This window comes from Urtica dioica, chromosome 2 (genome assembly GCF_054948205.1).
Source record: "Urtica dioica subsp. dioica isolate 48M chromosome 2, U.dioica_male_clone48M_v1_H2, whole genome shotgun sequence".
Taxonomy (NCBI): Eukaryota; Viridiplantae; Streptophyta; class Magnoliopsida; order Rosales; family Urticaceae; genus Urtica; species Urtica dioica.
Window position 1 is genome coordinate 43,094,727 of NC_142757.1, and position 24,569 is coordinate 43,119,295.

General features: G+C 36.7%; 2 protein-coding genes and 1 pseudogene across 3 annotated transcripts; 2 read left to right on the top strand and 1 right to left on the bottom strand.

Moving 5' to 3' along the window:
* Positions 1-458: 458 nt before the first annotated feature.
* On the top strand, positions 459-3,364 carry LOC149404842 (protein neprosin-like). Its single transcript, XM_089605842.1, has 7 exons — positions 459-645; positions 723-809; positions 889-1,083; positions 1,458-1,619; positions 1,690-1,743; positions 2,242-2,388; positions 2,545-3,364. Exons 1-7 carry the CDS (start codon positions 475-477, stop codon positions 2,941-2,943), a joined length of 1,215 nt encoding a protein of 404 aa, XP_089461968.1. The 5' UTR covers positions 459-474; the 3' UTR covers positions 2,944-3,364.
* Positions 3,365-6,603: 3,239 nt separating this feature from the next.
* On the top strand, positions 6,604-7,248 carry LOC149404843 (uncharacterized; annotated as a pseudogene).
* A 12,806-nt stretch (positions 7,249-20,054) lies between these two features.
* Positions 20,055-23,480, bottom strand: LOC149404844 (F-box/FBD/LRR-repeat protein At1g13570-like). Of its 2 annotated transcripts, none has more exons than XM_089607993.1 (4): positions 23,382-23,480; positions 22,242-23,054; positions 21,933-22,088; positions 20,055-20,554 (listed from the first exon to the last, which is right to left on the bottom strand). In XM_089607993.1, the coding sequence occupies exons 1-4, from the start codon at positions 23,397-23,399 to the stop codon at positions 20,258-20,260; spliced, it is 1,284 nt and encodes a 427-aa protein (XP_089464119.1). In that variant the 5' UTR covers positions 23,400-23,480; the 3' UTR covers positions 20,055-20,257. The 2 variants fall into 2 exon arrangements, with proteins under 2 accessions (XP_089464119.1, XP_089464120.1); XM_089607994.1 differs by having other exon boundaries at positions 22,242-23,047; positions 23,382-23,477.
* Between the last annotated feature and the right edge of the window lie 1,089 nt (positions 23,481-24,569).

The following is a 24,569-nucleotide window of genomic DNA, read 5'->3' on the forward strand; positions in this document are numbered from 1 at the left end:
ATGGCTTATAATTATGTCTGTCCCGGCGAATCCTAGAAAACTATTGTTATTTTTAGCATTTTTATTACGTTTTTTATTTATATTTCCACAACCGGAAATTTCCATTTGGTCGGAAGCTTAGCAAGTTTAGTCATGCATTTCGAATCACTAATGGAACGAACTCCCTAAAAAACAAAACTATTATTGAAACCCATAAAATCTCTCTCGTTTCGCCTCGAGCTATTTATTTTGTTTATTAAAAAATCAGAGTTTAATTAACAGCTGGAGCTTATCAATATTTAAGTCATATTTAATCAATTGATTTTTTTTATCTGATATTTAATCAATTGATTGAAAGACCATAAATTAATCTGTGTTATTTTATCAATAAATTAATCTTTATTTTGGCAAGTACTTCGACCTAATACTGCCTATAAATAGCTGAGAAGAATAAAACATGAATCAGAAAGTGACTGAAACATTTCAAGAACAGTCATGGCTTCATCAAATGTCAAAATTACAGTCCTGATCTTGCTTTACACACTATCTTTGTTGGTCAGCTTCAATAATGTAATATGCGTCTCTTCTATCGTTGTGGACGAAGACGATGGCGAGCTTGAAAGGCAACTCAAAGCCCTCAACAAGCCTTCAACAAAATCCTTTCAGGTGATCATTATTTGCGTTTCAGTTATTACATACATTTCTTCTTGTCTTATTATAACAATTTATTGATAATATATTAGGCTGAAGACGGAAGTACATTTGATTGCGTTGCTATCACCAATCAGCCAGCACTTGACCATCCATTACTCAAAGATCATGAAATTCAGGTATATGTATATATTATGTCTCTTATTTTTCTTATCTCTCATGTCATTAAAAAAATCTGACCTAATTGTCATTTTTCAGAAAAAACCGAGCTTTTTCGCACCGATAATGGAAGAAGATTCATCTGATACAAACAGAACCCTAGAATACTTGTTCGACAAAATCGAAGAATGCCCGATCGGGACAGTTCCAATTCAGCGGACATTAAAGGAACATTTAGTTAGGGCAAGATCTCTTTTGGACGATCGCAAGAGACCCGATCCGAAACGACAAGCTGTACGTCTTCTTCATCTTTAAAAAATATTTTTTCTTAATCTTTTATAGTATATGTACGTAGAACTTTTTATCATTATCGTTATTATTATTATTATTATTATTTTTTTTTTTTTTTTTTTTTTAGTTTTATTGGCTGTAACTCAAATTCTATCTCTTCATTTGGAGACATAGGTGCTTATTCCAGTCACTCTAGGTTTCTATTTATCGCGGGATTAACTGATATGGTTAAAGAAAAACTAAAATGGCCAGGATATGTATATATATATACATATATACACACACATATATATATATATATATATATTATAAAATAGGGTTTGAATATTGTGTAGTTTGAGATTGTCTAAAGATATTTTGGTAATTTACGTATACAGGTAGTTTCGTTAATGATGAAGCCATCTTTCAGAGTGTTTGGAGGTGGTGGACGTGTGGCCGTACAGAATTTACGTCTGTCTGTAGATCAGTTCAGCTCTTCAAACGTTTGGATTCAAAGTGGCCCTTCTAAAATGTTGAACTACATTGTCGCTGGTTGGATGGTATATTATTTCATCTGTGTGACCTATATATATAAGAATACTATCTCTCTAATCTATATGGTATACATAGGTTTCTCCAAAGCTTTATGGTGACAGCCGCACACGATTATTTACATTTTGGACGGTGAGTTATATATTATTTTCTCATACATAGTTTATAGTTCGGAAATTATTATTTTTACTGGGTTTTCTCAAAATAGATTTGTAATTCTTTTTAGTGTCAAGTTTCAACGGCCAATTTATTCCTAAATAAACTATGTTTTCCCTTTTAATAATTGGCAAATATATTGGCCTGTATATAACGTTCTTAATAAAAGCTTATTGGTCTAGGAAATTTTCCAACAACAATAAATTGAGCGCTGATTTGAAAGTTTAGACTTTTTTTTTACTGAAGTTTGGACATTTAAAATAGCGAAAAGAATAAGAAAATTTTATTGTACTCAGGTCAATGAATCTATACAGATATGCCATATAACAAGATTCAAATTAAAACAAAAAAAAAAAACAAAAAAACCAAAAACTATAAGTACTTTTTATTTATGGAAAAAAATAGGTACTTAATCTAATATCCATTTCCAAAACTATATGAAAATAACATTGAATATCTATTTAATTAAACCAGGGAGATGGGAACCAAAAGACAGGATGTTACAACACACTATGCTCAGGTTTTGTTCAAGTAGACCGAAGAATAACTCCAACTACTCTCATATCTCCGGCTTCCGTATACGGTGGGGCCCAATACGACATTAAAGTCCAAATATTTCAGGTACATTTTAAATTCTTAATTAATCCCCAAATTATTATTCATTACACTACACTCTAATTAATCAAATAATTACACTGAGTTGAACATAAAAATTAATAACTATTGAACATTAAGCTTGATTTCGTCTTCGAAACAATTTTTTTTTTTTTTTTTCAGGATCGTAGGACCGGAAATTGGTGGTTCTTGGTGTCGGACGGGAAAAAGGACGTCCAAGTCGGTTATTGGCCCAAGAAATTGTTCCCTTACCTGAAAGACGGGACCAAACAAGTGGCGTGGGGAGGGATTGCTCAGGCTGCTGCCAAAACCGGGTCTTATCCCAAAATGGGCAACGGTCGTTTTCCCGATGGAAATTACCGACACGCTTCTTACTTTGCAAATGTTCACTACATCAACAACAGGAACAAAATGGTCTCTCTTGGAAGTGCGACCACTAATCGGTTTATGTTCAAACAGAACAGCAAGCCCAAGTGTTACGGCCTAAAGAATGTGGGTTTAACCAGCGGAAATTTGGGATATAGCTTCGGCTTTGGTGGACCCGGTGGAAAATGTGGGTAAATCTTTTTGATAGACTTCAAACGTGATTGAGTTGTTGTGTGTTTGCATAATAATGGATGGCCTTATTATTGCATAAGGACATACGGGTAGAAATGTTTTGTGATCTAGTGCAAGTGTGTGTATTTTATGGTTGTTGGCCTTGTGGATTAGTGTATTTTTAAACCGAATTATGTTTAGTAGTTTATCGTATGTGTATGAAAGTCCTTATAATGACTTTATACTTGTGTTGTTTTTTGTTGTTTCTGTTTTTTTGTTTTGTGTTCTTCGGCTACATTGTTCATGTACGATTTTTTAGGGCTGAAACTGAATCGGTTCGATTTGGTTCAGTTTTAGCCGTTTTAATATCTTCATCCGAAATTTACGTTTTAAAATAATTTGTTCAATAACCGGTTCAGTTTAATCCAAAATCAAAATTTGGTTATTTCATTTTTTAAATTCAATATCTAGTTTTAATACCCGCTTTCAAAATTTGGTTATCAGGTTCTTTAAAATCCGGATCCAAGTTTAAAACCGGCTTAAAACAATCGATTATCTAATACTTAAAATCCATAATCATTTTGAAACTAATTCCAAAACTAATATTATGGTTGTTGTGTATTTTTTTTTTTAGGGATATGGACATTCTTACATGGAAATCTTATCAGTCATATAAAAGTGCTTGATAAACTGTTCTTGAATTGAATTGTCATTATAAGTGTGTGAAATTTATATGGATATATTATTGGTAAAAAAAAACATAGACATGTTTTTTTTGTTGTTAATTAACAAGTATTCATATGATTGTTGTAATTAAAATGTTCCTTTATGAAATTAATTAAAAGTGGGACTCTTTATACGGAAAAGAAAAATTGTTGTAACGAAAGATTAAAATACCGATTACTACTACCATACCGCGACTTCAATTTATTGGTTTTTCGCTTACCTTCCGTGGCATACCGTGATAAGTGTCGAAAGTTTACTGCAAGGTATTACATAAAATTAATAAATTTATATATAAATAAATAAATTAATAGAAATGATATCTGCGGAATTTGTTAAAATAATTACTTTAAGTATGATATTAATTAAGATATTGTGATAAATGTGGTATTTACTAAACTAATTGCGGTATTTGCAAAATTTGCAAAAAATGAAGACATTTGCGGAATATACTCGAACTTCTACCGCGGTATCTGCGGAATTTTAAATAGAGGTTTTAACTAGCCAAACGATAAATGATTATCTTCAATTAAAATTATAGGTTAACTATTTAAATATTAAAAAATAGCACAACTCATACATCTTCATGCGCATGCGTCTTACTTGAGTTTTGGCTATTTTCTTAATTTTTAGAAGCATCAGTTAGAATTTTAACCTAAAGGATTTAAATGGCGGTATTTCTAACTCTCTCCATATTATGTCTAGTGGAAATAGCCATAATAATCGCTTAAGTATTCATAAATAACCGTTTTAATTTTTGAAATGTCCATTTTTTCCTTAATAAATGCAAACCAATAATTTTAATAATTGTTAACCGAATTTCAATAATTGTTGATCAGATTTAAACAGTTGTTAACCGTATTTTAATAAACCAATATTTTCAAATCGATTTCAATATCAATTATTGAACCTTTTAATTTTCATAAATAACCGTTTTAATTTTTGAAGTGTACATTTTACCCTTAATAAGTCTAAACCAAATTTCAATAACTGTTGACCGAATTTTAATAACTATTGAACAGATTTCAATAAATGTTAAGCAGATTTCAATAAATGTTGACCAGATTTAAAACACCGGTATTTTTGTTCGAAAAAAAAGAAAACGGTTACCGCTGATATGTTTTGAAAACATTAGTGGGATATTAAAAGTGACACCCGTTTTAGACTACTCATGTAATTTTCCCTTGGTCTAATACATGGCTGTGAACTTAATTTAAGAGAAAAACATGGGTGTGAATGAGGACGAGAAAGGCAGTACCCATAAACAGTCCTACAAGTATAACAATTACTGAATTACGTTTCAATGAATTTGAAGAACCTGAAATCAAGGTGAAGATCATTGAGGAATCAAGCCCCCAGAAAAAAAAAAAAAAAAAAACAAAACAAAACAAAACAAAAAAACAAAAAAAAAACAGAATTGGTTATCTCATCCTCTCTAGTTAACCAAATTATCTAGATACATCCGACGAAGACTGACAAGAAAAAATAATCTAATTTGGTTTCACAAAAATGCTTCTTGAAAGGAAAGACTCGGCTACATAATCCCAGACAATTCGTGCGGACGAAAGAAAGAAATACATTTTACCTTATCTCGGGACCCATGGAGTCGATGAGCATGGACATGACCATCAAATTCTCGGCTGGTATCTTGATATAATGCAGTAGAGAATCCCGAATTTTCCTTTGCCTTGAAGAAGCAACTCCATCAATTGAGACCATTCAATGAGTCTGTTCAATTCACTGCGGAATCGTTAATATATTGTTCATCAGGGAATTCTCTTTTAAAACACGATAAGATGGCAGATGTCTTGCAACATATTCCGTTATAAGTAGACATCTTGGCCGTTATCTACAAAATCTCGCCAAGATTTTTCGCGTCACGAATGGGTATGGAAAGCCTAATTCAACTTATGAAGGTATTGACCACTATAAAAGGACATTATATGAATCCATAAGGTGAATATGTCAATCCTAGGCGGTGGCATCTATATAACTGATCACGCGAGTGGGCGGACATAGCAAACAAGTCTTCCAAATGGGGCGAGGTGAAACCCTAGGTGGAGGCGTCAAGTGTAGCTGCGACGGTTAGGGACATGGCTTTGGTTATGGAACAACTCGTAACTCGGCGAGGTCTTTGATGGAGGAGGTTTATGCCGGCGATGGCAGTGACAACTTTGTTGGCGTAGGAGTTCGCGGTAACGGGTGTTTGGATCGAGCGAGCAGCGATGTAAGGTCGATGTGAGGGTGATCGACAAGTGGAGTTGCAAAATGGGCAGAAACAACCGCTAGGATTGGTGGGGTTGAGCGGAGTTGAGAGGGTCGGCGACCACTTGGGTCTCGTTCAAAGCAACAACTATGGTTGGGTTTGAACCTTAGGGTTTCTTTCTGGTCAGGGCTCGAGAGTTCTAACTCCGGGATTAGGTTTTCAAGATCGCGGTGTGGCAGGTGAGGTGAAATTTTTGCCTATACCATCCGCAATGCGGTGATGAATCTTCTCGATAGAGGGTTGGGGGTGTTGAATAATTAAACTTGATTTGGGTTATAGTATTTGGGCCTAGTTATTTCTAGTTGTAGTTTGAGCCTTTAGTATTTTGGGCTTATTTTAGTTGTCATATTATCTAGAATATTCATGATATGTCTAGGGTGCTTAGAGAGAGTAAATTCTAGAATAATCTTGTAATTTCTAAGATAGTAATTAATTAGGGGAATTCTCTAGAAAATGTTGTATCTAGAGATTTCTATAGACTAGTATAAATAGATGTGTAATCCTACACTTTTGTATCAAGCCAAATAAAAAGTTCTCATTTCTACGAAGAAATTCTCTATCTCTCTACTTTATACCCAAGCCTCCAAATTTCCAAACCTCTTCCCAAAACACCCAAAATATTTAAATACTTTCTCCACATACCCAAAACTTCCTTCCAACAAAGTGGTATCAGAGCTATAAGATCCTCCAAAAAGATGGTGAATATCGATGTTCCCTTCCAAGTCCCTATGCTCACAAAAAGCAACTACAACAACTGGAGTCTTAGAATGGTGGCTTTCCTTGATGCACACGACGTGTGGGAGATAGTTGAGAAAGGCCACGCCGACCCGGAGAATGAAGGTAGTCTATCTCAAACTCAAAATGATAGTTTGAGAGACTCAAGGAAGAGAGACAAGAAGGCTCTCTGTCTCATCTATCAAGGGTTAGATGAAGACACGTTTGAGAAGGTCTCGGGAGCAAAGTCGGCCTAAGAAGCTTGGGAGAAGCTTCGAACTTCATACAAGGGAGTGGATCGAGTCAAGAAGGTACGTCTTCAAACTTTAAGAGGAGAGTTTGAAGCCTTACACATGCGATAAGGTGAACTCGTCTCCGATTAATTCTCAAGAGTTTTGACGGTTACCAATAACATCAAAAGAAATGGTAAGAAGTTAGACGATGTGAGAATCATGGAGAAGGTTCTTAGATCCATGGATTCAAAGTTCGAGCATATCGTCACTGTCATCGAAGAGACGAAGGACTTGGAGGCCATGACAATAGAACAACTCCTCGGGTTGCTCCAAGCTTATGAAGAAAAGAAAAAGAAGAAAAAAGATATCGTGGAGCAAGCACTCAAGACATGAGTCGATTCGACAAATGAAGATCGCGGTGGAGGCCAACAAAGGAGAGGTAGCAACCGAGGATGAGGACGTGGGTGAGGTTGGAGGCCCAATGACGACACCAACAACCAAAGAGGAGAAAGCTCATCAAGAGGTCATGGGAGAGGAGCCACAAAACCAGGGTACGACAAGTCACAGATCAAATGCTACAACTGCGAGAAGTTTGGGCATTATGCTTCTAAATGTAAAGCTCCACGCAACAACAGAGTTGAAGAGAATGCCAACTACGTTGAAGAAAGAACTCAAGAAGACGCGACGTTACTGTTGGCTCGCAAGGACAATGAAAGAGGTGGAGATACAGAATGGTATCTCGACAGTGACGCGAGCAACCATATGTGCGGGCAAAGAAGCATGTTCGTGGCGCTTGATGAATCGGTGAAGGGGAACATCGCTTTCGGAGATGAATCAAAGGTACCGGTAAAAGGCAAAGGAAACGTTCTCGTCCGATTGAAGAATGGCGATCATCAATTCATTTCCAACGTTTATGATGTTCCAAACATGAAGAGCAACACCTTGAGCATAAAATAACTCTTAGAGAAAGGTTATGATATTCGATTAAAAGATAATCACCTTTCTATAAGAGATCATGCAAGCAACTGCATTGCTAAGGAGCCAATGTCAAGAAATAGAATGTTCATCCTCAACATTCAAAACGATGTCGCAAAATATCTCAAGATGTGCTACAAGGATGAGTCATGGCTTTGGCATCTTCGATTTGGGCACCTTAACTTTGGAGGATTGGAAATGCTCTCTAAGAAGGAAATTGTCAAAGGATTGCCCTCCATCAACCACCCCAATCAAGTATGTGAAGGATGTCTACTCGGAAAGCAGTTCAAAATGAGATTTCCAAATGAGTCAAGCTCAAGAGCTCAGAAGCCGTTGGAACTCATACACACAGATGTGTGCAGTCCGATCAAGCCAAGTTCACTTGGTAAGAGTAACTACTTCCTTCTCTTCATTGATGACTATTCAAGAAAAACATGGGTATACTTTTTGAAAGAAAAATCAGAAGTGTTTGAGAACTTCAAAAAGTTCAAAGCCCATGTTGAGAAGGAAAACGGCCTTATGATCAAAGCAATGAGATCCGACCGAGGGGGAGAGTTCACTTCAAAAGAGTTCCAGAAGTACTAGGAAGACAATGGTATTTGGCGACAACTAACGGTACCAAGCATCCCCCAACAAAATGGAGTAGCGGAGAGGAAAAATAGGACGATCCTTGAGATGGCGAGAAGCATGCTCAAGAGCAAGAGACTACCAAAGGAGTTATGGGCGGAAGCAGTCATGTGTGCGGTTTATCTCTCAAACCGGTCCCCGATGAGAAGCATTTTGGGAAAAACACCACAAGAAGCATGGAGTGGAAGGAAGCCTGGAATCTATCATCTAAGAGTTTTTGGAAGCATAGCTCACGCTCATGTACCAGATGTAAAGCGAAGCAAACTAGACAACAAGAGCGAGAGGTACATCTTCATCAGCTATGACACCAACTCCAAAGGCTACAAGCTCTACAATCCAGATACGAGAAAGACAATCATCAGCCGAAATGTCATCATCGACGAAGAAGGAGAATGAGATTGGAGATCGAGCAATGAAAATTTTAACTTCTTTCCACAATTTGAAGAAGATGATGTGGAGCAGCTAGAGAAACCAAGAGAAGATGCGGCTACTCCACCGACTTCACCAACTCTGGGTTCTCAAGAAGGCGAAATTTCAAGTGAAAGGACTCCCCACTTTAGAAGCTTGCAAGAGTTATACGAGGTAACAGAAAATCAAGACAACCTTACTCTCTTTTGTCTATTTGCGGACTGCGAGCCAATGAACTTTCAAGAAGCTTTAGAAAAGAAGAATTGGAGAAACGCCATGGATGAAGAGATCAATGTGATAAAGAAGAATGATACCTGGGAGTTAGCTTCACTTCCAAAAGGGCACAAGGCGATCGGTGTGAAGTGGGTGTACAAGGCAAAGAAGAACTCGAAAGGATAAGTTGAAAGATACAAGGCGAGATTGGTGGCAAAAGGCTACAGTCAAAGAACCGGCATCGATTATGATGAGGTATTTGCTCATGTTGCTCGATTAGAGACTGAGACTAATCATATCTCTAGCAGCTCAAAACAAATGGAGGATACATCAGATGGATGTCAAATCGGCATTCTTAAATGAAGTTCTTTTCAAAAATTTTAGTTTATGTTGAGTATTGTGTTGGTAAGCATAATTGTGTTGATCATTCGTGTTTAGCCAAGGTGTTTCCCCATGGTGGTCCCACAAGGTGTTCCCTCAACCTTCTCAAATAAACATAATACCTTTAAATAATATGAATAGAATCCTCAAAATTTCCGAGTCTACCAATTCTTCTACTTCAAATTATGACCTTGTTGAAACCAGTGATAAAGATATAAATAACACAAAGATAAATATCGCTCACATATAAAATCATTTACATAATTGGAGAAAGCCATTTATCAAATTGGAACTTTTAATTTTAAACAAGATTATTCAATTAAGCAAACAGAGCATATTGTTGCTTTAAATCATGAGCATAAAACATTGCATTTATATTCTCATTCTTCTTTAAATATTCATAAAAATAATTATAAATATTAGCGTGTAGGCATGGTTCAAGTAGTTGTTAAACCCTCTTTTTAGGATAGGACTAGATATTCTAGTATTTATGTGTTTAGGTGATGCACGCCATTTAAACATTAATAGTTCTCTACTAGAAAAGATGGAGTCTAACCTTGCTAGTGGATCAGTTTATTTCAACTGTTTTTCAAATTTTTCTATTTCGCTACTTTTTTCAAAATTATTAATGTCTAATAAAAACTGTTATATCAAGATAAAATTATAAAATAATGAAAAAAAAAACTATTACATGGATATAGTACATTGCATATATATATAATTTAGAGAGGAAATGGCGACAAAAATAATTATTGTTTTCGTTTGACTACACTTACATAACTAAAAAAAAAAATCGTCAGCGAAAATACCTAATGTTATTAATTGGTTCCTCCGTTACTACCAATTTCGTTAAGTACAAACGGAAATACACGTGTCAATATCCTATGAAAACAAAGGTTTTATAATAAATATTTTTTTAAAAACAAATTGGATTAATTTTTATCAAAGAATTATATAGACATTTACTCTAATTCATCTCACACCTACCAAATCTGACCAATATTAAAAGCCCCAAATTGAAAACCTAATATATATATCCAAATTGCGAATTCGTTCTTCGTCGTGAAAACCCAAGATCAGAAGCGTACTCGTCTCATGAATCAGGATTCGTATTCATTTTCATACTGCGATTTCAAACTAGTGATGAGTCATTATCTCACTCTATTTCTTCATCTTCAAATCGCGAAATCGTCATGGAAGAGGAAATTGGAGGTATATGTGCGACTATGACTTCCCATTGGCTGAGCGGTCTTCAAGCTAGAGTGTGAGATTAAATTGCTTCGAACCCGGATTTTTAAGCTACAATTGGTCTTCTTTGCAATTGTGAAAGTGTAATAGTTTTGTAATTAATCTGAAATGAATTCTTTGTTTTAATATGAAGTTTGATATATATGGAGATGAATGAATTATGTTGTCTATATTTGATATGAAGTATGTGCTCTCTAATGAATGAATCTGATATGCATGAAAAAAAAAATGAATGATATTGAAAGACATCTGAATTCTTAAATGCATGAAGAAAAGTCTGAAATTATGTGTTCATTGTCACATTTAGAAAAAGAGCTCTTAAAGAGCTGTTGCTAAAAACATTTACCATTAGCAAAAAAAAAACAGTGTACAATTTCATAACAACATTAAAACAGCTCTCATGCCATGAACGTCTGTCTCTTCGCGGGCATCGTCGCCGTGTGGAGCTGGGATACACTTTAGAACGACCATCGTACACTCTTTTGCACATGATGACAAGGATCATTTCAGCCATTTGTGCGATCACCGGATGCACGTACTCTATGTCACACCGTAGAGAGTCATAAACGGTGAGGGTTCTTCCGGGGATGGAAACTACGACTAGGAGCCAGCGGTTATTGTTGACGTTCACCGGAATGTAAACCGTCTGAGCCTTGACCTAGGGTAGCAATGCATCTTTGTTGCGTTTCGGTGAAACAATTGTAGTTACGACACCGCATTTCTTGGTCCGGTCATAAGTGTCTCTGTCCTCGTGTTTACTCCATTCTGCAGAAACCAAACCAAGTTGGACGCTAAAAAACGTGTTCGTGGTCGTGAATGGATGCGTCCAAGTGCAAGTCACTAATTTACATGTCACTAATTTTTACATATACATGTCACTTCACTAATATTAACGTATACATATACATGTTTTGGGGTTTCCAGTTTGAATATTTGCATAACTATAATTAAAAAAAAACATGCACTTACATCTCCAGACAGCCACTTAGCCGGGGTCCAGATCTGGTAGAACCACGTCTTCAAATGTGTGTTAAATCCCGGAAATTGAACCTCATGTGCAGTTTCTCGTGGATGGCGGCGTACCCAACATCATGTTTGGACCTTTTTTTTACATAGTCATATATTGTCGCAGCAATCCAGTACTTAAATTATACAAAAATGATTATGTATATCGTACCTCTTCAACCCTTTTTTCAACCACGTTGCCATGTCCTCCACAATAACATCCGACGGTGCTGCCTTAGGCTCCGAGAGAGGATGCTTTGTTTCCTTACTCTGGTGGTGAATTTAGCGTAGACCTTCGGCATTGTAGAAGTGTATGGTTGTGGACTTCTCCTAACCCTCTTCTTCTCCTGTAAGATTAAATTTTCAATACAGCGAATGTCACAAACGCATAAACATGTCAATAAATGAAGTACATGTCACTAACGAAGAAAGATGTCACTAAAGTTATAATATGTCACTAACGTAGATGTATGTCACTAAATGCAGAACATGTCACTAACGCAGACGTAGGTCACTAGATTCATAACATGTCACTAAAGAAAAAATATGTCACTACAGACTAAACATGTCACTAAACCTCTTAGCCGTCACTATAGGCATGAGATGTAAATCTCTATATATTATTGCAGAATTAAGTATCTTACCGGAGAGTCTGGAATGTTTATTATATCCGACGCGCCTTCACTCCGAGATGTCTTCGATGACTCATACGATGTGGACATGTAAGTCTTGAAGCGTCGCTGCTCTTGGGAGTAAAAAGTCTGGCTATGGGTGACTTGAGTGTAAGAATCTGAATTCTCAGCATCTACGTCAATGCCTGAAGACGCAGACGAATCCGAATCCACTTGGATTGAATATGACAATGAGGCCGAACCAGCTGGAGATGCGGCATCAGTACATCTGTCGACAACTGTTGGGATGGGATGCGCTTCTTCTTCTTCTGCATCACCTTCAACCGCATCTCCAGCAGCAGAGTCTACGCTTCTTTGCTTTGCCTGCTTAGCCTCATCTCCGACATCGTCATCATCGTCGGCATCGTCGTCCTTTTTTTGTCTTCTTCTTTGCAATCACGGTCTTCTTTTTTTCTTTTTCTTCTCATCTCCATCTTTCTCTCTTCCTGTATCTTCTTCTTTATCAGTAGTGGCATCGGTTGGGTCACCGGTGAGAGAGTCTTTGTCACCGGCGAGGGTCTCGTTCTCCTCATTCTTTTCTTCTTCTTCTTCTTCGTCAACTTCCTTTCCATCTTCTTCTTCTTCTTCTTCTTCTTCTTCTTCTTCTTTTTCTTTCTCTTTTTCCTTCTCACAAGCTTCAATTTCACATGCTTGTCGCCCTCCTTCACCATGGTTAATTTTCTCTCTCTCAGTCTGTTCTCTTCTCCTCCTCTCCTCAGACTCTTTCTCTGCTACCTCCTCCAAAATCTTGTCCTTCGCCGCCTTCTTTGCCGAGCGCATGTCAAGATCCTCCAACACGTGCGTTAGGTCCTGCACAAGCGAACCTATGTGTTTTAGGATATCCTTCATCTCTACTTGCAGATGACCAACCTCATTCTCTAGGTTGGTCAATCTTTCCTGATAAATCAATCGCAAAATGTCTCACTCAACATGTCACTAATATGTCACTAATATTTCCAACAATGTCATTACCGTCTGAACATGTCACTAAAACTTTTGAATTGCGTACCTCGGTTTTTGTGTCACCCGACTTGGTCTTCTTCGAGGCAGGCACCAAAACAAAGTCTCGTGAAGGTTTGGAGGATTCGGTCTCCTCATCATCAGCCTTCTCGCTGCCAAGATCTCTGAATTCGACATCGTCGAGCCTAATTCTTTGGATACCCCCCTCGGTCACTTTGGAGTTCGAGGACCACTTCAACAACAAGGGATCCGCAGAAGTATTGAAGACCGTCCAGACACATCGCTCTTGAAGTTTAGGGATGCATTCGTACGCCCAAACCTGGAGAGGATGTAAGAAGTCAGGGAGATATGGCTTCGACTTCGTCCCTCGCTTCGTCTTCGCCTTCGTCACGAATAACCTCACTCCGGACATGCAGTAGTCCCACGCTACGTTGCCTCATGGAAAATTGTTGAATGCGTCGGGGTCATCTACCATCTTTATGTATGACGAAGTCGGCAATGGACTGGTCAGTTGGCCAGAGAGAAGCACGTTGTATAAGAAATGGAGAAGTAGGAAGCGAGTCTGCTTTACGTCGCCCCATTCCTTGCTAGGCTCAATGAAAGCGGAGATGTTTCCTCTTGAGGCAAGTGCCCTTTTTGGAAAGTCTCGTCGAAGAGGCATTTTTCAATTACGTCGGTGTACTCCATCTCCTTGAAGTTGTAATCATCGGCCAATTTCAACCCCCATTATATCTGCGTAATACTACTTCGTGAACTCACTAGGAGTTCCGCCAAGCTCAATAAGGAGCTTGTCGGCCGATTGGGGTTGTCCTTCGTATTACCCGGTCCTCAACATCAGATTGCTAATTAGTTTTAAAGACCGGGAGATTGTTGGCAGAGACAGAAAGTGTCCAAAACAAGATTTCTTAAACAAATCTATTTGATTCTGTGTCATTCCACAGTTGTCGGCGAACTTATCCACATTCCAGTGAAAATTGAAGTTGTATTCGCCCATTTGGTCATCGTTGACATAACGTTGTCATGACTGAACACAAATCAAAATATCAGACAAACAATTACAATTCATCATGAAACACAAAACTGAAGCAATTATTTATTTTCGACTTGTTAAACAATATAATTACTGACATAAGTGTCACTAAACCAGGGTGTGATATAACTAAAACTTCTCATTAAAATTGTAAAATTTAACTACACGTCTAATTAAAGCATGTGACCAAACAACATATGAAACACAAAAAAACTTAAGCAATTATTTTTTTTCTAACTTGTTAAACAATGTATCCAGAATCCAGAAGTGTCACGAAACCAGAGTGTGATATAAATAAAACTTTTAACTGAAATTGCAACTTGTTAAATAATGTAACTACTAACATAAGTGTTACTAAACCAGGGTGTGATATAACTAAAACTTGTCACTAAAATTATAAAATGTAACTACACGTCTAACTAAAGCCTGTGACCAAACAACAGATGAAACACAAAAAAACTGAAGCAATTATTTTTTTCAAACTTGTTAAACAATGTATCCACTATCCAGAAGTGTCAAGAGCATGATTAGATTCTTCTTAAGTTGTGTTATAGGTCCAAAATAAAACTGAAATAATTGAAACCAGAGTGTGATATAAATACAACTTTTCACTGAAATTGCAACTTGTTAAACGATGTAACTACTGACATAAGTGTCACTAAACCAGAGTGTGATATAACTAAAACTTGTCACTAAAATTGTAAAATGTAACTACACGTCTAACTAAAGCATGTGACCAAACAACAGATGAAACCCAAAAAAACTGAAGCAATTATTTTTTTTTCAACTTGTTAAACAATGTATCCAAAATCCAGAAGTGTCACGAAACCAGAGTTGGATGTAAATACAACTTTTCACTGAAATTGCAACTTTTTAAACGATGTAACTACTGACATAAGTGTCACTAAACCAGGGTGTGATATAACTACAACTTGTCACTAAATTTATAAAATGTAACTACACGTCTAAATAAAGCCTGTGATCAAAACAACAAACAAAACCCAAAAAACTGAAGCAATTATTTTTGTTTTCAACTTGTTAAACACACTACTACAAATAAGCCTTTCTGGTGCGGAAAGGCATTAGGTGCGACAAGTCGCACCTAAAAGTCGCACCTAAATGGGCAACAGGTGCGACTTGTCGCACCCAAAGGTCTCCAAAAATGAAAAAAAATTCGCTGATTTTAAGTGGTATTGGGTGCGATTAGTCGCACCCAATAGTTTTGAAAACTTTCAGGTGCGACAACTTTCAGGTGCGACTTGTCGCACCTGAAAGTCTTAAAAAAAATAAGCGCTCAACTTCTCCCCCTCATTTTTTTCATTTGTCTGACGTGGTATTTATTTTTTTTTTTTTTTACTTTCAGGTGCGACTAGTCGCACCTATTATCTTTTTTAGGTGCGACTAGTCGCACCTATTTGAGTATCAGGTGCGACTTGTCGCACCTGATTACTAGGGTTAGCTTTTAAAGCTGCGTCTTCTTCATCTTCTTCACAACAGCCCCAACACCCAACAACCCCTCTCTCTCTCTCTGCGACTCTCCCTCCCTCTCTCTCTCCCTCTGCGACTCTCCCTCCCTCTCTCTCTCTCTCTCTGCGAATCTCCCTCCCTCTCTCCCTCCCTCTGCGACCTCGCTCCCTCTCTCTTCTCCGAGCCACCACGCGTACCGATCTTCTCCGACGTCCAAGTCCGCGCCGGTCCTCTCCTCCGTGCCAGTCCTCCGCAGCCTCTCTTCCTCGCGCGCCACCTATTCCCGAGACCGAGCGTCGTCGCGCACGTTCGCCGCCAGCCTCCGAGGACGCCGACCGGGGAAGGAACGACGGGGAAGAGGTGAGAAATGACCAGGGAGGGTTGATTTCATGGATTGAGGTGAGGAATCCATGTCTCTGGAATTGATTTTAAAGGTTAGGGTTTGTGGATTTGAATTTGGGGCTTTCTTCTCCCAGCTTGATTTCATGGTTTAGATGTGGCTTTAGGCTTGTTTTGGTGCTTGTTTAAGTTGTGAATTGGTTTGATTTTGGAGTTGGTTTGGAATTGTTGGTTTTTACTGCTTTGCACAGCCTGTAGAAACGGACGTGGACAGTCCGATCCTCCGCAGCCGTGCCCTGTGAAGCTCCGCCGCCACCTCACCACCACCATCTTTAGTCGTGCCTCGCCAACCCCGGCCATCATCCCGTCCTCTCCGCATCGCCTCAGCCTGGTCGAGAGCCGCGTCGCCTCCGCGTTGCCGCGCCTTGTACCTCGCAGCCCCGTCGGTGAAGGTTAGTGGTTATTTATGTTAATTAAATTAATTGATTAGTTATAGTACTATCGGGTGCGACTTCTTGGGCATCAGGTGCGACTTTTGTCGCACCTGATGCCCATATTTGTAGTAGTGACAATGTATGCAGAATCCAGAAGTGTCACGAAACCAGAGTATGATATAAATAAAACTTTTCACTGAAATTGCAACTTGTTAAACGATGTAACTACTGACATAAGTGTCACTAAACCAAGGTGTGATATAACTTCAACTTGTCACTAAAATTGTAAAATGTAACTACACGTCGAAAGAAAGCCTGTGATCAAACAACAGATGAAACCCAAAAAAACTGAAGCAATTATTTTTTTTTCAACTTGTTAAACAATGTATTCAAAATCCAGAAGTGTCACGAAACCAGAGTATGATATAAATAAAACTTTTCACTGAAATTGCGACTTGTTAAATGATGTAACTACTGACATAAGTGTCACTAAACTAGGGTGTGATATAACTTCAACTTGTCACTAAAATTTTAACATGTAACTTCACTAAAGCCTGTTACCAAACAACAGTTGTAACACATAGAAACTAAACTGAAGCAGTAATTTATTTTAAACTTGTTAAAGAATGTGACTACTGACATAAGTGTCATTAAACCAAGGTGTGATTTGACTAAAACTTGTCACCAAAATCGTCAAATGTAACTACACGTCTCACTAAAGCCTGTAAAATGTAACTACATCAAACCATTCTATCCAGATTTAGTTACATCTTCGTAACTACTACTTTGGTAACTAACTAATATTGACAATAAATATTAAACATGCAACTACAATCTTAAATCTTTTGAGATTTAGTTACACCTTTGTAAAATCTCTATCATGTAAAGCTTGTGCATATATTATAAAACTTCTGCTTAGCATTTCCACTGCATCTTCATCGCCTTTGTCACTTGGCTTCACCCGTTTCGCAGGTGATTTCTTCGGCGATGGAGCCGATTTCCGCTTGTTTGAGAGGGACAATTTGGCAGACACATTCCCACCCTTCTTCTGTACATGTGGTGTCTTCTTGGGGGACAATCGAGGAGAACGCCGGACTGATGACTTTGGGTTCTGGGTATCGGTCTTAGCAGACGAAGACATTTTGGAAAATGGGTTAGGATCGGGAAAACTAGATTTTTGGGCAGACGGTTTCCAACCATGGAGAATATGGGCATACCTCATCTGAGATTACAGGAACGACCGAAAATGGAACCAACAAGGAGGGATGGAGAATGGGTAGCGGTTTACGAGGATGGGCGTGGGAGAGAAAGAAAAGGGAAGAGAGTGGGACGGTTATCGAGACCTACCCTCAAATTAAAAAAAAAAATGAATAATAAAGGGTATAATAGTATTAGCACCTTTAGGGGAAAATTGAGAAGTCTTAGTTTGGTAAATTTTTGAAAAAAATAGGAAAATGAAAATGGACCTTAATTTAGTCTACTCTTGGCAATTCCTCTGCAACTAATGTAATAAACTCTTCCAAAAAGGAAATGTGATGGAAGACTACGCACCATCATGGATATTTCTTTACATTGCTTAATATTATTGTACAGAGTCTGATCACTAATATTACTGTACAACTACTAAGATAGTGCTTTAGGAGTTCCCATGTGGGAATTGGACTGCCGAAGCAACGAGTACAAGTGCTTTTGGCTTAGATGTATTTTCTCCTCGGTCGTCAATTTTGAATCTCAAAGGACCCATGTTCATGATTTCCAATTTGTAAATTCTGCTCCTTTAGAGTTTCGATGCTTCTCTTTCCGGCCATAGCTCAATAAATCGTAATCTGATGAAAGGTATTTTCTTCACGCAAACTAGACCACTTTTTTCACTACCACCTTTAGAGGAACACGTTCCCGAAGTACATCAGTATGTGGAGAACAATCAACCCGGACACACTACAACGATAACGAATGAGTAATAGATATTGTATGCAAAAAAAAAATGGATACTTTTTTATTTTATCCCATAGTTATCAACCATCGCAGAGTGATGTTACCCCAGAGATATCTACCATGTAAGCTCTCGACCCGATTCTCAAAGAAATATCGTCGTAATTCTTCATGATCTTTGAGAAGGCCATGGTGTTCAAGAACTTCTGTGAGACGCAAAAAAGAACCCAAAGAAGATTCATATATGGCAACATAGAAACATGTGCCAAGCTCTCGAGAAAACGGAATTTCTTGTAAAAGTGAATGAAAGCACGCTAGATTGAATGACCTCAGAAGTCGAACCCGAGTAAGTTTTGTGAGGCAAACCGTTAGAAATTCAGCTTAATTTACCTTGCGTTGATCGACCAAGAACTTCAAACTCCCTTGCTTGGCCCGTACCGCCGAGTGTTTCCCCAACAAGTAATGCCTCCATTTTTGCAAGGCCCAAACTTAGTTCCTTGGAGACGATGTGACCGAGGTACTCTAATTGTTCCCCGTCATTTTTTTTATGGAAACTACCGACACGCTTCTTACTTTGCAAACGTTCTCTACGTCAACAACAAGAACAAAATGGTCTCTCTTGGAAGTGCAACCACTAATCGGTTTATGTTTAAACAGAACAGCAAACCCAAGTGTTACGGCCTAAAGAACTCCGGGTTGAACAACAGTAATTTGGGATAGTTTCGGCTTTGGTGGACCCGGCGGAAAATGTAGGTAAAAAGTAAAATGAATAAAATCAAAGACTCTCTAGATATAGTCATACAAAAACTCAAATTTTGCTATATAGACAATTTTTGGTAAATTTTAAGTAAATAACCATGAGAATTTATCAGCAAAGCAAAAAAGATATTAGTAGTTGTAAATATTCGTTAATAATTGTAAATTTATCAAACAATGACACATCACCATAATGGTTATTTACTTAAATTTACAAAAGGTTGAATATTTAGTTAAATTTCAAATTTTGGTGCCTTATTTACTCGATTAATTGTAAAATCAAAGTGTGATTGGTTTTCTACTTACTACTTACTACCTCTTTTAAATTGTGTGTGCGCATAAGGGCATACTGCTAGAAATGTTCTGTGATCTAGTGCAAGTGTGTTTATTTTATGGTTGCTTAGCCTTTTGAATGTGTACGTGTTTAACTGAATTATGTTTAATAGTTTAACTTGTGTGTATACAAATTCCTATATTGAATTTCTGCTTGTGTTTTATTTTTCTTTTTTAGTTTTATGTGTTCTTCAGTTTTATTGATCGTGTACTTTCACTAAAGGTTATTGTCATCGCTAGAAATCAAACGCTAAATTAGTCGCCGTGCCTTATTTTATGGACATTCTTAAAGGGAAAAAAATGTTCTCAGAGCCAGATAAAAGTGCTTGGTTTCACTGATACAGAGTCGGGTTTGGTTTCACGGATACGATTCTTCATATCAAAGACTAAGCTACATAATCCCAGACAGTTCGAGCGGACGAAAGAAGGAGATACATTTTACCTTACCATGGAGTTAATGAGCCTGGACATGATATATTACTAATATATTGTTCATCAATCATCAATAAAAAAGTGTTTCCGTAAAAGGACCATAACATAAATACCATTCAAAATATAAGCAAATAAATAAAGATAATTCCTAATTAAATCACTTTAAAATTTGATCAAGGCAATTACTTGTCTTAGCGAACATTGATCTCGGCTTCACGTGATGCACGCTTGAAGCGTAACATCTTCTTCAACATCTCATTCTCTGTCGTGCTGTAGGTACCGCCACTGAAACTTTCATCAACCTTGATGGTCATGCTCTGTAGAGCAGGTGAGTTCAGAAGCATGAATTTGACGAAATTCATGTCCTCTTGCCCTCCCATGAACCAATCTATTTTGACAAATCGAAGGTGTGTGAACGGCCAATCCCAGCCACTAGGGTCCCACTCCCACACGCTGCTATTCGCTTGCGCGAGTTCCTTCGGGAAAGACTGCATGTGTCAATTACGAAGATCAACAAAACAAACAAACAAAAAACTGTAGTTAATAGCTAGTTAAGATTTGGCTCAGATTATAACTAGTTAAGCTTATTCTAACTTTTGGTAAATGCCTGCTGTTTTATTTTGATTTATTTTTCACTCTATTATAACATTCTATTTCTTACTTTATAGGGTATTTTTTTTTTTAATATCATATTCTTCCAAGTCCTATTCTCTTTTTTCTTCTAATTACTTGTGGGTCTCATACAATGTAACGAGTAGTAAACAGAAGCAACATGTTAAAATTTAAATGAAGGAAGTTAAGGCGTATAGCCCATTTAAATCCCCTATGTTAAACTTTTCCTTTACCAAAGTCGATACCATCATTGATATATGCTTGGATCGGTAAATACAAGCAACTCAGATTTCATAGACACTATTTTAAATTTCAATTATGAATATCAGCTATATTAGTATACATTTTATTTCTAAAAAGAAATTAGCATATAATTTAAATATTCATCTCACTGCACTATTTTTACCCAAATTTATATTTCTTTATACATACAGTATATTTATATATATTCATTGCATTATACTTGAGAAAAATTCTGAAGAAAATAAAGTACAAAGTATTGCTATGCTCAATTTTTTTAAAGGTAAAATGGGTTTTTTTCGTTACAATTTAACTTTTAAGTAAACTATGAGAAGCTATTTTCTAATTTTATTAGACGAACAAAACAATTAAGTTTACTACTACAAACAAACAAAATAATTTCAGAAGACATTTACATAAAAATAAAAAAAAATAAAAAAAAATTTTAAAAATATATAAATAAAAGTTTATAATTTAAAATTTCAAGAAACTGTGGATTTATTTTCCAATTTATAGAAAAATAAATTAAGGGTTATACAAATAAATTGAGTTAATAAATATTGGGAGTTTTAACAATTTATTAAAGATATGTTGTTTCCCTACATTTCTTTTAACCAAGACAACACTACTCATTTGTTACTGTTAATTCAATCACGCTAACTAAATAAATTGTTACATAAGTCCCTTGAAGATATCTATAGTCTATAATATATTGAAGATATCTCTGTCACACTTATTTAGAGGAAAAAAATTACATATATACATATACATTTTTGAATTTCTCCTTATCTCCCGTTCCTCTCATAAGCTAATGTTTTATTTTAAAATTAGTTTACTGGATTTTGAATGAAAATAAAAAAATATATACATCATATTTTTTTTATCATATATATATATATATATATATATATATAGATTTGTCTAGAAATTAAAATGCAGAATGAAATTCTGGTTCAAAATTTCTCCTTAGGATTATAAAAGGTGTTCATGACCGTGTGGAACGAAGAAACTCACAGTGATTTGCAGTTCCTTGAGATTAGGGGCACTTCTTAGGAAGCAAAGCAATACCGAAACCTCCTTGAAATTATCTAAGAAGACACCTATACTGAAGGAAGTTAGATTGACACACGGGACAGGAAGCTTTCTCGGGATCTTGCCTGCAGACATGTACTAAACCAAAAAAAAAAACAAAAAAAACAAAATTAATCTCAGTCGCCTAAACTATATATGTTTAGATCCAATATCAATTTTAATATTTATGTAAGTAGGAAAAGGAAGAGCCATTAAACTATCCGAAAGAGCGAGTGTAAACAGAGCAATTACCACGGTAAGATAGTAGCCGAATGTCAGACGACTAATTTGGGGTACACCAGCCATTAGCTTTATCAAATCGCCATACTCCTCGGGGTTTTCTAAATGAAGCCTCTCATTGCAGGATAATAAGTTCATACGAGCTTCAGTTAAATGGGGGACACTTTTAAAACAAACATCGGCAAAATTTCCTTCGATGTTAAAGAATAGCAGATTCGGTGCGTGGATGGTCAGCTGATCAACATTGCAGACATAAGTGATAGTCAACCTCTCGAGAACACGAGAGCTGGAAATGATATTCTCAAGGTCATGTTGGACCATTTGTACACAGAAGAGGGTGAGACTCTTCAAATTCACGAAACCCCCGAACATTGATGGTAGTGACAAAGAACAATTGTACAGATTCAGACGTGTCAAGCCTTGGCAAGAAAACAAACAAGATGGGATACTGTAATAGTCGGGCCGGCTAAAGAGTTGAAGCACGAGCTCCTTGATAGAGTGCCTCGACACATAAAGAACCCATTTGTCGATCTCCGTATAAGGTATGTTTTCGTGGCAACTCAGCCCGAACCTGTGTACGGGGCCCAAATGGAGCAAGAGAATGTGATCGATTACTCGAGCGCAATTAGGGCTGCTTCGTGGAAAAGAGTGGAACGTCAGGCTCGGAACCGTTGCCCATTTGAACCTCCATTTTTTAGACAGCACGCTTGTCCTCACCATATCCTTGACCGACAAACGCGACAAGATTTGCTCCAAAACACATCCCGGCAAGTCGCTGATTTTATCTTCCTCCGTCATCACGCAATCGGATTTTGATCCTGATTTCTGAATCTTCAATCAGATCAAAACGAGAAAGGCAGAGGAAAATTGTTTTTTTTTTACAGGAGAGTTCGTTAATGATATTCGTATCTATCAAATGGGAAACCTAATCATGTCACCAACCCACACAAAACGGTGAGCTGAAATATGAAGAATACGCATGGCCAATCTGAACTCGAAATGGGTTTTTTTTTTTTTTTTTACTGAACCCACCTGAATAACGTTTCCAATGGTCTCTGATTCAGCGGTTATTAATTTCATCCAAGAAATGTATCCATGAATAAAGGGAAATAACGATGAGCGCACATTTATAGTTAATCAAAACCAAAATACCTTGTTTTGTGATGACATTGAAGCCTAGTCTGTGCGTAGGATTTGATCGGCGAAAACCCGCTTTATATAGATATCCACAGGTTAAAAATTAATAAATTAACAATAAAAAAAAAAAGTAAAATAAAAGAAGAAGAAGAAGAAGGAATTGGGTGTCCAAGGCTCAAAGCCCATGTGTTAGGCTGCCTACACAATCGGCCAATAGGCCCAAATAGAAATAATTAAAATTAGCGGACCAATTATACCCTTTAAAACGTGATTATTTTTGGGGAATTTCACTACGGCTCACTCACGCCAGTGTGAAAAATTCTCCAAAAATTTGGTTTTAAATAAAAACCATAGTAAGTAAAATTAAGGGTCCATAAGAAAAATAGCCAACTTAAATTTTTGACATTGTTAAATAGTCAACATTTAATAGATCTTAAGTAAATAGCCAATTTCAGACGTAAATTTTAGATAAATAGTCATTTTTATATATCTTAAGTAAATCTAAGATTTACGTCTGAAAGTGATTATTTACCTAAGATTTACTAAATGTTGGTTACTTAACAATGTCAAACATTTAGATTAACTATTTTCCTATTTTTTTGTAAAATTAATTGAAATTATAAATAGTACAAAAAATATAAACTTACAGGAAAAATATGTCAAATAAAATTATATACGGTAAGAAAATTGTAGATAATAAAAAAAAATTGAGATTATTTGATTGTTTACATTCGAAAAATTGTTATGCAGTTAAGGTTTTCATTGTTCTAATAACTTTTTTTTTATTTAGAAAAGGGACTCTCGCGGATTATATTGATAAAAGCTTAGATGATAAGAAATTAAGATAAACAAAAAAATTTAATGTCCCTTACAAAGAAGAAAATAAAAGTGGATATTAAACACAATCACAATATTATTGGAAAAATAGTAGAATGCTAGTCTTTTTAGCTAACATGTATCACCACCTAATGCATATCATGTTATTGGAGGACCTTTTTATTGAGATTAACGTCCCAAAAAAAATTGGTATACCATATAAAAATAATTCAAAGATTTGGTAGTACAAATACTAGATCAAGGTCGGGATTTCTAAAACATGAAAAAAAAAATTCATATATTTGAAATTAGGTCGACCGACGTTGGTTCACATGAGGGAGATAGGCTCGCAGTTGAAATGATAGAGATTGCAATGACTCTCTCTTT